The sequence below is a fragment of the Pristis pectinata genome, chromosome 1, assembly GCF_009764475.1.
Source record: "Pristis pectinata isolate sPriPec2 chromosome 1, sPriPec2.1.pri, whole genome shotgun sequence".
NCBI lineage: Eukaryota > Metazoa > Chordata > Chondrichthyes > Rhinopristiformes > Pristidae > Pristis > Pristis pectinata.
This window is the reverse complement of record NC_067405.1, coordinates 80,349,994-80,366,750: the sequence shown is the minus strand read 5'-3', so window position 1 is coordinate 80,366,750 and position 16,757 is coordinate 80,349,994. Positions and strand designations below refer to the sequence as shown.

At 46.8% G+C, this 16,757-nt stretch overlaps 1 protein-coding gene across 1 annotated transcript in view; it reads right to left on the bottom strand.

The window, feature by feature from the left end:
* Positions 1-16,389, bottom strand: part of ftcd (formimidoyltransferase cyclodeaminase) — a 52,748-nt gene extending 36,359 nt beyond the window's left edge. Inside the window, exons 1-4 of the mRNA XM_052019364.1 lie at positions 16,110-16,389; positions 6,302-6,485; positions 2,515-2,643; positions 474-562 (exon numbers count right to left, since the gene is read on the bottom strand). Coding sequence (XP_051875324.1) covers positions 474-562; positions 2,515-2,643; positions 6,302-6,485; positions 16,110-16,163 — 456 coding nt within the window. The 5' untranslated portion in view covers positions 16,164-16,389. The remainder of the gene's footprint in view (positions 1-473; positions 563-2,514; positions 2,644-6,301; positions 6,486-16,109) is intronic.
* Between the last annotated feature and the right edge of the window lie 368 nt (positions 16,390-16,757).

Genomic DNA, 16,757 nt, shown 5'->3' with positions numbered 1-16,757 from the left:
CAGCCCACATCTTCAAAAGAGGCAAGCTCATCCTCAATTTAAAGTTTCAGCTTGAGTGCAGCAACTATGGTTGAGCACCACCTATAAGCAGTAACATGTGATGAGGGAAACAAACAAAATTGCACACTGTTTTTTGAACTAAATGGTCAAATGGAAGCCTTTAAAATGCCTGGGAGTGGGATTGAATTATTTTTCCCTCCTTGCTATACTCTAAATAATGTCAACAAACAATCTGCTGGAGGAACTCAGCAGGTCGAGCAGCATCTGTGGGAGGAAAGAAATTGTTGATGTTTGGGGTTGAAACCCTGCAGAAGGTCCTGATGCAGGGTTTTGATCTGAAATATCAACAATTCCTTTCTCCTCACAGATGCTGCTGGGCTCGCTGAGTTCTTCCAGCAGATTGTTTGTTGCTCCAGAATCCAGCGTCAGCAGTCTCTTGTGTCTCTAGATAACGTCAGTCCTCCTTTGTGTACCTTTTCCCGTAGCCCTTCATATTCACCAGCTCGAATGCTGGGCAGTGTTCTGCGACGCTCATCACGAGCTGCTTCTCCATACAAATAGACTGCAGGGAGAGTAATAGTGTTATTCAATCTGACACAAACAAGCAAGGTGAACTTACAGAGGGCACCGCCTTGATTTTCAGTTGTGCTACTAAACATGTCCCCCACTGGTGAGTGGGCAAAAGTGTGGTGGATGGACCTCTCTGTGGGCAAGTGAGAGCTGGGTCCATGAAGGGCCAAGAATGTTCTTTAACTGGGAGTTCAGAGGAAAAAGGAGAAATGTCTGTCTCTGGAGAAAATCACTAAACGTTAATGCACAACTTATTAGAAGGCACTTGAAAAGGCTGACGTAACATTTGTCTTGATGTCAAGAGGACTAGAAGGGTCAGACTAAGTGATACTTCAGTCACACACAGCCACTGTCACACCCGTCTGGAGGACCACGCTCAGCTTTTGCACGGAACCTCTGGAAAAGGAATAAGTTCACCAGAACACCAGGAATTAGGGACTTGAATGATGAGGATGGGTTGCACGGGCTAGACAAGCAGTAGAAGGGCGGTGAACAATCTGATTGAGGTTTTATTGAAATGATGAAAGGATTATGTGGAATTGAAGCAGCAAAGCTATTTCCTTCAGTTGGTGGATTAATACAAGGAGCCATAATCTTAAAGGCCTTTGGGGAGGGAAACACTTCTCCATACAAAGAGCAGCAGGTGACAAATGACAATTCCTCCAATCCCACCTCCCACCAACTCCCCCAAACCCCTTCCCCTGTTCCCTCCAAAATCTGCATATGTGCTTGCCTTAGAGAGACTGCAGAGGAGATTCACCAGGATGTTACCTGGAGTGGAGGACTTCATTAATGGGGAGAGGTGGGATAGGCTGGACTTGTTTTCTCTGGAGCAAAGGAGGCTGAGAGTGGGACCTGATGGAAGTATGTAAGATTATGGGAGGCACAGGGAGGGTAGATCATCAAAATTTCTTTCCCATGGTAGAGGTATCAAAAACAAGAGGGCATAGGTTTAAGATGAGATGGAGGAGGTTTAAAGGGGAATTGAGGGCTTCTATTTTACACAAAGCATGGTTGATATCCGGAACATGCTGCCAGGGAAGGTGGTGGAATCAGATACGATCATTACATTTAAGAGGCATTTAGATAGACACTTAAGTAGGTAAGGCATAGAAGAGTGAAAAACACGATGATGCTGGAGGAACTCAGCAGGCCAGGCAGCATCGGTGGAGAAAAGCAGGCGGTCAATGTTTTGGGTCAGGACCCTTCTTCAGGACTGAAGAGAGGAAAATGGGAAGCCCAGAACATAGGAGGGAAAAGCAGAGCAGTGATAGGAGGGAAAGGCAGAGCAGTGATAGGTGAACAAAAGAGGGGTGGCAGGGTGGGTGGACTTTTTTCTTCTCTTTTGTTCACCTATCACTGCTCTGCCTTTCCCTCCTAGATATTGGGCTTCCCCTTTTCCTATCTTCAGTCCTGAAGAAGGGTCCTGACCTGAAATGTGGTCCACCTGCTTTTCTCCACGGATGCTGCCTGGCTGGCCGAGTTCCTCCAGCATCATCGTGTTTTTCCTCTAGATTCCAGCATCTGCAGTCCTTTGTTTCTCAAGGCAAAGAAGGATACTGTCCTACAGCAGGCAAATGGGATTAGTGTAGATGGGTAGAAAGATCAGCATGGGCGTGATGGGCCGAAGGGCCCGCTTGAGTGCTGTTCAACTCTTTGACTCTCAGCTGGGATGTGCAACATTCACAGCTGGGACTGGGAGCTCTCTGTTAGGCAAGGGTGGTGAGTTACTGATCAGCCACCAAGTAACCTTGTTCCGATAGATCACGGACAAAGATATGGAGTGACTGGGTCAGCAGCTACAAAGTAAACACTAGGACCACTTTGATCACCTTGCACTAAAATGGACTTTATGTTTTGTGCACCAGGTTGTGTGCACCAGCCGTCTCTCCAACTGGGTGCTAAAGATTCCGCTTATGGTTCAGTCGGGCTGTACTCACTCACCGGGTACTTCCAGCTTCTCCGCAAGCCGTTTCCCAAACTCATTTGCGCACCGAACACATTCCTCCATGTGGACGTTACGCACTGGGATGAAGGGACACACATCCAAAGCGCCCAGTCTGGGATGTTCCCCTGCCGGCAAAACTCACCACATTAAGACCAGAGCTGATAATCTTCCAAAACCACCACAATGGAAAGTTACAAAGGACTTTGTGGAACAACGTCCAAAATAGTACAGTTAGTTGCAGCACTTCAAGTTAGAGGAAGGTTAAAATCAACCTCCCTAATCCTAATCACAACCTCAAGATACTCACTAGATGGAGCAGGTTAATCTATCCACAGTTGCTGGAGAGTGTGCATACTTTCATTGTTTCAGCTTACAAATGAAAAACGGTCAGGTACCTGTGTATGAAGTGATACCCCAGCAAGTGTCCACATCTTCAGCAGAAGAGGAAGCAAGAGAAAACATGGGGAGGAAGGTGCGCCAACGTTTTTACTTTCTTAGGAGGTTAAGAAGGTTTGGCTTGCCACCGAACACGCTGACAAATTTCTACAGATGTACTGTTGAAAGTATCCTGGCTGGTTGCATCATGATCTGGTATGGCAATTTGAATAGGCAGGAATGTAAGAAGCCGCAGAGAGTAGTGGACTCTGCCCAATACAGTACGGACACATCCCTCCCCACCATCAGTAGAATCTACAAGAGGTGCTGCCTCAAGAAGGCAACATCTATCATCAAAGATCTCCACCATCCAGGCCATTCCATCTTCTCACAGCTACCATCGGGCAGGAGGTACAGAAGCCTGAAGTCCCACACCACCAGGTTCAGGAACAGTTATTTCCCTTCAACCATTAATTCTTGAACCAACCTGCACTACCTCAGTTTAGCAACACTATGACCACTTTGATCACTTTGCACTAAAATGGACTTTATGTTTTTATTGTTCTAATTGTGTTCTTTCTTGTAAAAGTTGTGTATAATTTATGTTTGTTATGATTTTCTTGTGAATATTGTGTATCTGATGCTATGTGCCTGTGATGCTGCTGCAAGTAAATTTTTCCTTGTACCTGTGCATACGTGTACCTGTACATATGATAATAACCTCAACTTTTACTTTAATTTTGACTATGAGCAACTACAGGCTTTCCAACTGGTTCATTAACTTGTCCACAAACTGCTTCAAACTTCTGTCAGTTTGTGGTAGAAACTTGAAAGAAGAAAGAGAAGCAGCTGGAGATCAAATGTCTGTCTGCTCCACCGTCTGGCCTTCAGCTCAGCCTTCCTGCCCAGTCCCCGACTGACCAAACACAAAGCAACTGCAGCTTTGGGTCTACTCAGTGACTGACCAGTGCCAGCCTCCTGCAGTGGAGGTTTACAAGGATACACAACCTCTGAAACAGTGATGAAAACAACTGCAACAAGGATCAATATGGAATCACCCTTATCAGATTAACAGACTAAAGGTGACACCATGAGGCCTTTTCAATTCGTGGAAATGTTGCCCTTCACAGGAATGTACAAAATTCAGGAGCATGACACTGCTGGGTGAGAGACATCAGCCTCTCTGGTGCTCAGTTTCTTTTACCCTGACAGTCCCATCAAGCATCAGAATCAGATTTATTATCACTGCCTTATATGACATGAAATTTGTTGTTTTCCAGCAACAGTACAGTGCAAAGACATAAAAATTGCTATGAGTCACAAAAGTAAATAAATAGTGCAAACAAAAAGGAATAACGAGGTAGTGTTCATGGACCGTTCAGAAATCTGATGGTGGAGGGGAAGAAGCTGTTCCTGAATTGTTGAGTGTGGCTCTTCAAGGCCCCTGTACCTGCTGTCAATGCAGTTATTGACTAATCACTGAAATTAAAGTTTCATTAAACAGTCGACTACTAATTAATAGAAGGGGAAGACCCCAGTGGTGGAGAGTTTGAGAACCAGAGGTCCAGAGTTACCTGCTCTCCCTCTGCTTGTTCCACTTTTGAATATCTTCTGAATGTCACATCTCAGTTACTCATGCCTTGTCCAAAAGTGCCATTTTCATAAAATGATGTATCTACTACTAAATTTGTTTGAATGATTACCTGTTCCTTTTCTCATCTCCAAAGTGACCTTTGTTTTTGGGGTTAAGCACTGTGAGAATGTGTAGATAAGGTCAAAGGACAGAACAGAACATTCAGCAGAAGAACTTGATTTGAAATGCTGACATAGTTAAAAGTGCAAAAATGACCCTTTGCATGAAGTGGATAGGAAAATGTTTTCATAGGCAGAGGCAGCTGTAGAAAACATTAAACCTTCACAGTGCTGAGGAGAATTAAATAGCTGACAGGTTTGTTGATCAGGAAAAATTAATAGTCCTGAGAAGGAAGACATATCTTTCACTTTTTATTTAGATAGCTTCAGGGTGAAATCTTAGGATCAGTTTATGATAGAAACATAATTCCTTAGCAGGTGAGAACCACACAGCAATCTGGGGTTTTCGATAGGGATAGACACTGGCTGGAGCTTAAACCTCTCTTCAGTCTCACAGGAAAGCCAAGTCCTGTCGGGTATCTTGATCCTAACAAACACTGCTGGCATGTGTGCTCTCTGCCCAACACTGCAATGGGTCACTTTAATTTAGCTTATTATCTGTTTTGATGCTGACTATTGCTTTATTATTAGTGTGCATTAACTTTTTGTGAGTAAATAAAGCTAACTATTGTCAGGTTACATTATTGATCTGCACTTAAGATTAAATTTTACAGTATTCGTTTATTGAAATATTATTTCCACTGATTAATTTTAAATCTAAAATGACTTGTTCTCTGCTTCTCTTGTTCTGGAGTAGGTTAAATAGCTTGTCTTGTTATTTATATTATCAATATCGTGTTCAGTTCTGGTCGCCTCATTATAGGAAGGATGTGGAAGCTTTAGAGAGGGTGCAGAGGAGATTTACCAGGATGCTGCCTGGATTGGAGAGCATGTCTTATGAAGATAGGTTGAGTGAGCTAGGGCTTTTCTCTTTGGAGAGGAGGAGGATGACAGGTGACTTGATAGAGGTGTACAAGATGATAAGAGACATAGATTGAATGGACAGTCAGAGACTTTTTCCCAGGGTGACAATGGCTAACATGAGGGGACATAATTTTAAGGTGATTGGAGGAAGATATAAGGGGGATGTCAGAGGTAAGTTTTTTACACAGAGAGTGATGGGTGCATGGAACGCACTGCCAGCAGAGGTGGGGGCAGATACATTAGGGACATTGAAGAGACTCTTAGATAGACACATGAATGATAGAGAAATGGGGAGCTATGCGGGAAGGAAGGGTTAGATAGATCTTAGAGCAGGATAAAATGTTGGCACAACATTGTGGGCCGAAGGGCCTGTACTGTGCTGTAATGTTCTATGTCCTATGTTCTAATACACCAAGAATTTTTCCTGATCCACTAAGATTGCTAAAACCAAAATCAATCATTTCTTTCCTCTGAAGCTTGCCCAATTTTCATATTTGTTTATCATAATCCAAGGCCTCCTTGACCCCAGTCACAGAACATAGAACAGTACAGCACAGGAACAGGCCCTTCGGCTCATGATATCTGTGCTGAACATGATGCCAAATTAAACAAATCCTTTCTACCTGCACCCAATCCTGTGCTCCAGAGAAAAAGGTCCTGGCCTCTCCTTAGCCTTCCTTGTGAATCTTTTCTGCACCTTGTCCTGCTTACAGGCATGCCACACAGTCCTCACCAATACACCGGTCTCAAACATTTGTCTTATCTCTTGCCGATAAACCAGCACCAACTCACCTTTGTGTGTCACCATGTCGATGAGTTGGAAGGCCACCTGAGCAGCATTCAATGCCCCATTCACTGCAGCCTCTGGGGAGCCAACAAATGTGTAAACTGTCCGATTAGTGGACTGGCCAGGATCCACGTCCAATAGTGAGCAGCCTTCAGTTTGTGAAATGGCATCAGCGATGGCATCAATGACCTAACAGGAAAGATTCATGTAGCCATATGAGTTCATGTGTTCATTCTTTGCATCAGTATTCACCAAGGAGAACGACATGGATTGTGGTGAGATGGATTGTGTTGATGTTCTAGGACATGTTGATATTAAGAAGGAGGAGGTGTTGTGTGTATTGAGACACATTAAGGTAGAGAAATCCCCAGGGCATGACAGGATCTATCCCCAGATAAGGAGGCAAGGCAGGAGATTGCTGGGGTCTTGACAGAGATCTTTGTATTCTCTTTAGCCACAGGCAAGGTCCCAGAAGACCAGGGAACAGCTGATGTTCTCCCTCTCTCTTTATGATCCTCCTCCGGTCATCCCATTTCAGTCTCTGTTGCTCTTCCGCCTCCAGCCCGCCCATCACCCATTTTCATCCCCCTCCCCCTCCTGGTTCCGTCCACCTGCCACCCACACACTTCACCCACTGGATCCCCTCCCCCATCTGGTTCATCTGCCCTTCACCTCTCCCCTAATGGTTCCCATTCTCACCTTCCTCACTTATCAGATTCTAGCGCTTTGCATTCCTGCTTATCACCCTCCAATCTTTGTCTCCACCTCCTCTCCCCCCACCTCGCTCCATTTGCCCCTCATTTCTTTTTCTTTGTCTACCCCATCTATCACCCATCTGCCACTGTCTCCTAACTCCACCCCCACTCCCCTCCCCTACCTGGCACCACCTCCCTGTCATCTTTCACCCCTCTTCAGTCCACCAATCACCTTGGGCCCCTGTCTCACCACTCCACTTCCCCTCCTTATGCTGGCCTCTCCATCCTCAGTCCTGATGCAGGGTCTCAACCTGAAACATCAACAATTTCTTCCCCCCAACCCCCCCCCCCCCACAGATGTTGCTTGACCCGCTGAGTTCCTCCAGCAGATTGATTGTTGTTTGACTGAAGTACTGCATTATTCTGTACATCCATGACCTTTGCTGCCCCCTGCATAAACTATCAACTATCTCTGGACCTCAACCAAAAGTTGGGCTGCTTCATACTTTTTCCGGACACAATTCCCCACTGAAGACAATAAAATCGTTCAGGCAAGCATGAACCCCACACTTGTCCAATATAGGAGAACACTCCTTTCACCTCTAGCACATCGATGGGATACTCAATTTAACCTGTTGTTTGTTTCTGGGTCCAACTTTCCATTCCTTTTCTGACTGGCCCCTATTTTATGTTTTGTTTTAGAACATGGAACAGTACAGCACAGGTCCTTTGGCCCACCATGTCTGTGCCGAATATGATTCCAAATTAAACTAATCCCATCTGCCTGCACATGATCTATACCCCTACATTCCCTGCACATTCATGTGCCTCTCTAAGAGCTTGTTGAACGCCTCTATCATATTTGCTTCCACCACCACCCCTGGCAGCCCGTTCCAGGCACCCACAACTCTCTGTGTAAAAAATAACTTGCCCCACGCATCTCCTTTAAAGTTTCCCCCTCTCACCTTAAAGCTGTGCCCACTAGTATTTGACATTTCTAAGCCCTGGGGCAAAGATTCTGACTGTCTATGCCTTTTAAATAACTTTATCCAAAACGGTAACAAAATGTAAAACGTTCGCCTTGTTCTCCATCCCCTGTGGTGCCCACTGGTGCTAGGAGTCCTTCAGAGAGCCAGTGGACATCGTGCGCTTCTTCTCCAGGGACGTGCCAGCACGGATATATCTGCAGAAGATGGACAAGCAGCTGGCGCGGACGTAGCCCTTGATGGCCTGCTGGCTGGACCTGTGAATGGCCACCAGGGTCAGACCCAGGAGCAGATGAAGAGGAAGTAACCTGAGCAACTCACCCTCTGCCACACAGGGTGCCCAAAGATCAGGACCTTAGGGTGGAGCTGGGATACAGTGGCAGGTGGGTGATAGATGGAGGTAGACAGCGAAAAAAAATGGGGGACAAATGGAGCGAGGTGGGGGGAGAGGAGGTGGAGACAAAGATTGGTGGGTGATAAGCAGGAATGCAAAGCGCTAGAATCTGATAAGTGAGGAAGGTGAGAATGGGAACCATTAGGGTAGAGGTGAAGGGCAGATGAAGCTGATGAGGGTGGGGATCCAATGCGTGAAGTGCAACCAGAATTTGAAGAGCATCCCCCACAGATACTGAAACAGGAGCTGTAACCTCTCACACTCCTTCAACATGTGGAGTATAGACACCTCCAGGCCCTGAATGAACCAGCTGAAGGTACTCATTGCGGGGGACCACCATGACCAGCACTCTCCACCCCACGTCCCCAATGTAAAGGGGGAGAACTCCCATACAGATAGACCTCCACTGGGGAACCAGCCACCTCATCTTCAAATGACAGAGCAGACCACCATAGTGTGTCTGGACAGGAGGTGGGGAGGGGGGTGGGGTGAGGAATTGGAGGGCGGCCTGTTCGGGAATTGCCTCTGCGTGGTGTGGAACAGCATTTCCAAAGAGATGTGGTGGGTAACTAGTTCTCAAGGAGAGTTTGAGGGCCTGAAGTGGGAGTCAGTTCAGACAGTCTCATCCCAGACTAGGAGCCCTCATGAGTTGGGACTGCAGGAGGCTTCAGCTGTGGGCCTCAGTGACGTGCCTCCACCATCCAGTCCACCCCTTCGTCTGGCCGTCTGAGCAGCCAGAACGTCTCCCTCTGCTGGTGGGGGTGGGGATGGTGGGGCTTGGGGGGGTGCACTTTGAGTAGAGGCGATCACGTCCCAAATCTGAAAAGGCCCCAGTAAAAGACAGTCAACTCCTGAAGAACAACATGGCTGGTGCTTACCACTGAGAGGTGCAGGTCTTCCTGAAGACAGTGCCCCTGGCAGAAGAAATATATCACCAGCACACACCATCTGGGAGGATCCTCAACATACAGGATGTAAACATCACCAGTAACTTGTCCTGGTCCAGTCACGTGGACACCACAGCCAAGAAAGCTCACCAATGCCTCTACTTCCTCAGAAAGCTAAGGAAGTTCAGCATGTCTCAATGAAGCTCACCAATTTTTATAGATGTACCACAGAAAGCATCTTAACCAGATGCAGTATGGCTTGGTACGGCAACTGCTCTGCCTGTGACCGCAAGAAACTGCAGGCAGTTGGTGTCACAGCTGAGCACATCATGGAAACCAACCTCCCCCCTCCATGGACTCTATCTGCACTTCTCACTGCCTCAGTAAAGCAACCAACATAATCTAAGACCCCACCCACCCCGGACATTCTCTCTTCTCCCCCCTCCCATAAGGCAGAAGATACAAAAGCTTGAGAACACCAGGCTCAAGGACAGCTTCTACCCCGCTGTCATCAGACTCTTGGAAGGACTCGTGACCTCACAACCTACCTCATCACGGCCCTTGCACCTTACTGTCTGCCTGCGCTGCATTTTCTCTGTAACTGTAATACTATATTCTGCATTGTTTCCTTTGTACTATCTCAATGTACTTGCGCATGGAATGATCTGTCTGGATGGCACGCAAACAAAGCTTTCACTGTACCTTCGTACATGCGACAATAATAACCCAATTACCAATCTCTGCAGGATCCAAAGGTGGAGATATTCCACCTGAGTACGGTCACCCATCAGCAAGTGACACTCCTCCTCAATTGGGAAACTCAGAACCATGGCAAGACCCAATGTTTCCTCTTGCCACAGCTCCAGTGACCTAGGGTCGATCTAATTCTGTCTGCGCGGAGCTTGTGTGTTCTTCCTGTGACTATGTTTGTTTCCCCCCCCCCCCCCCCCCCCCCCCCCCCCCCCCCGGGTGTTCTAGTTTCTTCCCGCATCCCAAAGATGCACAGGTTGGTTAACTGGCCACTTTAAATTGCCCTAGGTGGGTGGTAGAAAAATCAGGGAGAGTTAAAGGGCATGTGAGAGACAGAAAAATAAGTGGGTGACCAGGTCAAGTGGGATTTCTGAGAGCTGGGATAGACTTCTATATTGTAATATGAGAATGAAATTGATGAGCACCTTCTGAATGTGGATGATAAAAGCAGGGGTACCACCGGCAGGAAGGTCTTGCCGCAGTGAGCCCCACATTCAGCTAAGGCCACCACCCACTTGGTCTTCAGGAAGAGAACAACCTTCCCATATATTTTCAAGGCTGTGACCATGGCCAAAGGCCTGAGAACCTCTGGCATTGCCATTACGTGTCTTCAATGTTTAGGCTGGGGTGAATAAGAGCTGAACTGGGGTCATGGTTACAGTAGTAGCTGCCAATCTGTGGGAGTGCCCTGCCACTGGACAAGTCCAAGAGGCACTCCCACCCTGGACAAGGAATGAACCAGAAGGCTAGGGATAGGGGAGATAAATTTGGTTGGAAAGGGAGACGAAGGTCAACTGAGATAGGATTGTTCTGCACTGTTCTTATGGTGGCTCTGAGCTGAGGGAGGACTCTTCACCCAGATCAGATGAAAGCTGTCAGGCCTTTCCAAAGTTCAAGGTCTGAGTAACTTCCTTCACCCAGGCAGATCCATGGACCTTGGTCAGCCATCTGGGGGCTTATCTTGTGCGAGTGGTGGAAACATGGTATCAGCCTCTCCCTGGAACCAGCAGCCCTATTCCTGTAGCAACAAACAATCTGTTGGAGGAACTCAGCGGGTCGAGCAGCATCTGTGGGAGGAAAGGAACTGTCGATGTTTCAGTCGAGACCCTGCATCAGGATTGAGAGTGGAGGGGGGAGATGGCTGGTAATAAAGAGGAGAGGGGGAGTGGTGAGATAGGAGTCCAAGGTGGCTGGTGGACTGAGGAGGAGTGAAAGGTGACAGGGAGGTGGTGCCAGGTAGGGGAGGGGAACAGAGGTGGAGTTGGGAGTCAGTGGCAGGTGGGTGATAGATGGAGGCAGACAAAGAGAGAGGGAAAAATACAGAGAGGCAGATGGAGTGAAGTTGGTGGGGGGAGTGTGAATGTTGGAGAGAGCTGCTGGAGGGAGAAGAGCAGAAACACAAAGGGTTCCCGGCGCTGGACTCTGATAAGTGAAGGAGGTGAGAATGGGAACCATTGGGGAGGGGTGAAGGGCGGGTGGGACCAGAACCAGAGAGGGGAGGAACTGTGTGTATGATTAAACCAGGAGGAGGAGGGGTAAATTCTCTTGCTCTCCTCCTCTTTCCTCCAGCAGAGGTTGTTGAAAAACTAGTTTCTCTTTTGTCCTGCAGCCGCAACCTGAAACCAAAATATCAGCCCATCTATCCTATCTGTCCCTGCCTTGCAGTGTGTGACCGGACAGTGTAGAGGGAGTTCTCCTCTGTGTCTGACCCATGCTAGCCCTGCCTTGGGAGTGTAGAATGGGGCAGTTTAGAGGGAGTTTTACTCTGTGTCTAACCTGTGGGTTGTCCTTGCATTAGTGTCATAGAGCACAGATATAGGCCCTTCAGCCCATCATGTACCTACCTACATCTATCCCATTTTCTGGCATTATGCATGTGAATGGGATTGGCACAGATAAGTAATGAAGGGCTGGCATGGATGGGGTGGGATAAAGGGAGTTATCATGCTGCATGGCAGAATGACAGGGACTGCTCGAGTTAGATATAATCTCCGTCTACACTGAAACACCTCCTAGGAGTATGCAACAGGACAGCGTAGAGGGCAATTTACTCTTCATCCAACCAATGCCATCCTTAGTCTCAGTGGGATTAATGAGATAATATTGAAAGAGGCAGTGTGGTGTGATATTTACTCCATATATAGCCCATGCTGTTACTGATCTGGTTTCTACTGCCAACCTCAGCTTAACAACTTCAAGGAGCTCATGAATTGCTTTGTTAATAAGATTGAGACCATCTGATCAACAGCCTCTGGCCCTTCCTTCCCCTAGACCTCCTAATTTATTAATCTTTTAGTTTATTAATTCCCTTTAAGGTTCTGCTGACCTAGCCCACAACTTGTGCCAGTCCTTCATCTCTCTCCCCTCTCTCCTCATGCCCTCTGCAAGATCATCCCATCCACCTCCTGCTCTCTTGCCTCAGGAGGTGAGATTGGGAGTCAGAAACTAGGTTGTCGATAGTCAATGGAAAGGTGATGCCAATTAGAGACAGAAAAGAAAGCTCTTGGTAGAGGCAGTAGGTGTGTCTGAGACGCTAAATGGATATTATACATTTTCCTTTGGCATTCAGCAGGATGAAGTGGAGAAGTGAGTGGGATAAAGTAGATGCAAAGGCTGCAGTTAAACACTGGCAGCTGTAAAGCAGATGCCCAGGTGAATGCCTCCTAGAACTAAGGGTGAGATTAGTAGAGGCTCTGGGCACAACCTTCCAAACCTCATTTACAAGAAAGGTACGAGAGGCTGTGAATTTTATAGTCTCTGCTTGAAAACAGGGAAACAAATAGACCCAGAAACTAAAGTCAAAACTACGTTGATGCTGGGAAACTCCGTGAAAATAATCCGGGCTAAAATTTAGCAATGCTTGGAAAGTCATTGTTCGATAAACAACAGCCAATGTGGATTTGTCATGCATGAGGAATTTGATCTTATCTGGAGAGACAAGTTACACTGGGATTGTTCTCTTTACAGAAGATAAAGGGAGATTTAATACAGGAGTTGAAAATCCTGAAGACTTTTGGTGAGGCAAAATACAGACAAATTGGTTCCACTCTCAGGAGGTCTCTACACTTTTCACGTAGTTTCAAGGGGAGATTAGGACAGTTGTCTTACCTTGTAGCCTACATTCAAACACATCTGCTTGAAAGGCTGGTGCAACCTGATTCTTCAGTACTTCCCAATAGGTATTGGATATATATGGTGTGAAGTTTACAAGGGAAAGCTGCAGATTGAGTCCATTACCCCAGCTCTGGTCGATGCTCAACTATCGCCTTGCTCCACTTCATCAAACAGGCCCTTCACCCACTGTACACCATGTAACTGTGTAATTCACAGTCCAATGACATACCTCACAACTGAATTTGAACCTCGGGCAACGCAAAGTGTAAACCTTCCCTTGGAATACCTCCCTGAAGAAGCTGAGAGACTCAGAACTTTTTAGGGTTTTGGCAATTCCCTTGTCAAGCAGAAATCAAAGGATTTATTCCTTGGGCCCTACAAGGAAACCCATGGAACCAGTCTTCCTCCAGCTGACCTCTATTCACTGTCCCCTCCATCATAACTTAACATTGCTTGTTTGTGACTACGCAACATGGACCTCCCGTCCTGCTTAAAGGAATGTAGAAATCAAGTAGACCATCCAACTAAATTGTGTTGCATATACGTTTCAACCCCCAACTACCCACATTTGTTCCACACCATTAACAGCCTAAACTAATAAAAATCTATCCATGTCTGCTTGGCTATCTTCAATTGACCCCAGCTCACAAAATTTCAGGAAGGGAATTGCAGATTTCCGCTGCCTTTTCTGTGGAGAAGTTCTCCCTGACATCACCCCTTGTTTTAAGGTTATGCCCTCTCCTCTGCATCCTCTGGATGAAAATCAAAAACCTGCAGATGCTGCAAAATCTGAAATGAAAATAAAAAATACTGGAAACACTCAGCATTTCAAAATTTCTGCCGGCTCCAACAAGATTTCACCACCAGACACATTCTCCCTCACCTTTCCTTTGATCACTTCAAAGAGACTGTTTCCTTCACATGCGTCCATCTGCTCCAACCACTCACCTTCTCATAGCACTCCCCCAATGCCTGCCCTTTTACCACTTCCTTTCCCATCATCCTTCCAGGTGAAGCAGTGATTCAGTTGTACTTCCAATGCAAGGTACTGCATTTGGTATTCATGGTGTGGTCTTCTGTATGTTGGAGAAACCAAACCTAGACTGGGTAACTGCTTCGTGGAGCATCTCTGCAAGGCTGGCCCTGAGCTTCCCTGAGTTCTCTGACCCATTCCCACTCTGATCTGTCAGTGGCCTCTTGTACAGTTCTGGCAAAGCGCTTGAGGATAAACACTTCATCTCCCACCTGAGAACATTGCAGCCTTCCAGACTCAATATATAATACAATCTCATCAATACATAATACAATTTCAAGTAATTGAGTTCTCTGCATCAGAACTAGCCAATTCTGCTGTAGGTTATCTATCAATAATATTAACTCAGTTCTTCTCTCTTCACTGATGCTGCCTGATCTGCTGGGAACTTCCTATTGTTCTAACCTGGATGAAGGAACCAATGGCATTGTGGCCAAGTTTGCAGACGATACCAAGATAGGTGGAGGAACGTGGTGGCAGGGAGTCTGCAGAAGGACTTGGACAGATTGGGAGAGTGGGTAAAGTGGCAGATGGAATACAGTGTAGGGAAACGTGGGGTTATGCACTTTGGTAGAAAGAATAAAGGTGTAGACTATTTTTTAAATGGGGATCGAATTCAGAAATCGGAGCTGCAAAGGAACTTGGGAGTCCTAGTTCAGGATTTCTTTAAGGTTAGCTTGCAGGTTGAGTCGGTAGTAAAGAATGCAAATGCAATGTTAGCATTCATTTCAGGAGGACTGGAACATAAAAGCAAGGATGTACCACTGAGGCTTTATAAGGCATTGGTCAGACTGCATTTGGAATATTATGAACAATTTAATGCTCCGTATCTAAGGAAAGATGTACTGGCCCTGTAGAGGGTCCAGAGGAGGTTCACAAGAATGATCCCGGGAATGAAAGGCGTTATGGGGAGCGTTTGATGGCTCTTGGCCTGTACTTGATGGAGTTCAGAAGGATAGGTGGGGGGGGGGGGGGATCTCACTGAAACCTACAGGATACTGAAAGGCCTGGCTAGAGTGGACTTAGAGAGGATGTTTCCATTAGTAGGAGAGCCTAGGATACAAGGGCACAGCCTCAGAATAAAGGAATGTCCCTTTAAAAGTGAGATGAGGAGGAATGTCTTCAGCCAGAGGATGGTGAATCTGTGGAATTTTTTGCCACACAGGGCTGTGGAGGCCAAGTCATTGGGTGCATTTAAGGCAGAGATTGATAGGTTCTTGATTGGTAAGGGGGTGAAGGGTTACAGGGAGAAGGTGGGAGAATGGGGTTGAAAAAAAGATCAACCATGATCTTTCCCTTCCTTTCCCTCTCTCCCTCCCTCCCCTCCCTCTCCCTCCCTCTCCCTCCCTCCCCCTCGATCTCTCCCTCTCTCCCCCTCCCTCCCTCTCTCCCTCCTTCCCTCTCCCTCCCTCCCCTCCCTCTCCCTCCCTAACTCCCCCTCTCTCTCCTTCCCTCCCCTCCCCTCTCTCCCTCCCTCCGTCTCCCTCTCTCTCTTTCTCTCTCCCTCTGTCCCTCCCCTCCCCTCCCTCCCTCTCTCCCTCCCTCCCCTCACTCTCTCTCTCAACCAGTTGGCTTCATCAACAGTTTATCACCATGGCAACCCTGACAGGATTTTCTGAGATGTCTTGGGAACGACGACACATGTGACGGGGGGCAAAACCTGGTGACTGGGGAGATACTCCTCACTGGTTACCGGGCAGTCGTCATCTTGCTGCCCAAAACGGGCAATATCCACCTCTTACATATGTAACTGGTGCCTGATTTCCCTTGGATTTCCCATGGATTACAAGACCCTTGCCCGGACACCTTCGATCTGTCCGGGCTCCACGCTGGCCCACACGGTACAGGACAACATGCATTTGGATCAGTTATTTCAACAGCGTAACCTGCTGTAAAGGAGAAACATATTGTTGGTCACTCACCAGGCACGAATACAGCCCATTGACGTCCTTACCATTTTACTTTGTCCGTTGGAAAAATTTGGCACACACTCCACAAGCTTGGCCATGCTTCTACAAATAATAGTCAAATAACACTGCAAATATATAAACTGTAGAAACAATCTCCTCAGTAATGCAGGATACAGTGGATTTGAAGTTAATAACAATTGCAGCTCTTGAGTGGAGGGAGTCTGTGCTCAAACTCCAGCCTCATTGGACTTTCCTCAGTCTATCAATCAGTTACTCAGAAGGACAGGACCCTGCCGCACCAGCTGACACAAGATAGTACAGGATAACAGCTCTTAAAGGTACACAGACATCAAACACATCTTAAGCGCAATAGTTCCACCCAGCAAACATGAAGCAAACGTAACCATTTCTTTACTTCTGGGCTCACCAGTTAAGCAATTTAATTTATGCCCTTTGTATCAACATTGGGCAAAGCCAGATGCACTGGGAAATTCTTCAAAGTCTGTCTTTTAACTTCACTGCACAATTTCACTCACATTGCCCAGTTCACAGAACTTTTCATTGACAGAAGTCAGGAGGTTTGCCATATCCTGTCGAGCAGCACTCTCACTGCCTTGGCAGTAGAACTCTGTCACATCATTCCCAGTGTCCAAGTAAGATTCAGCTCATTCATTGTTCAAGAACATGGGACA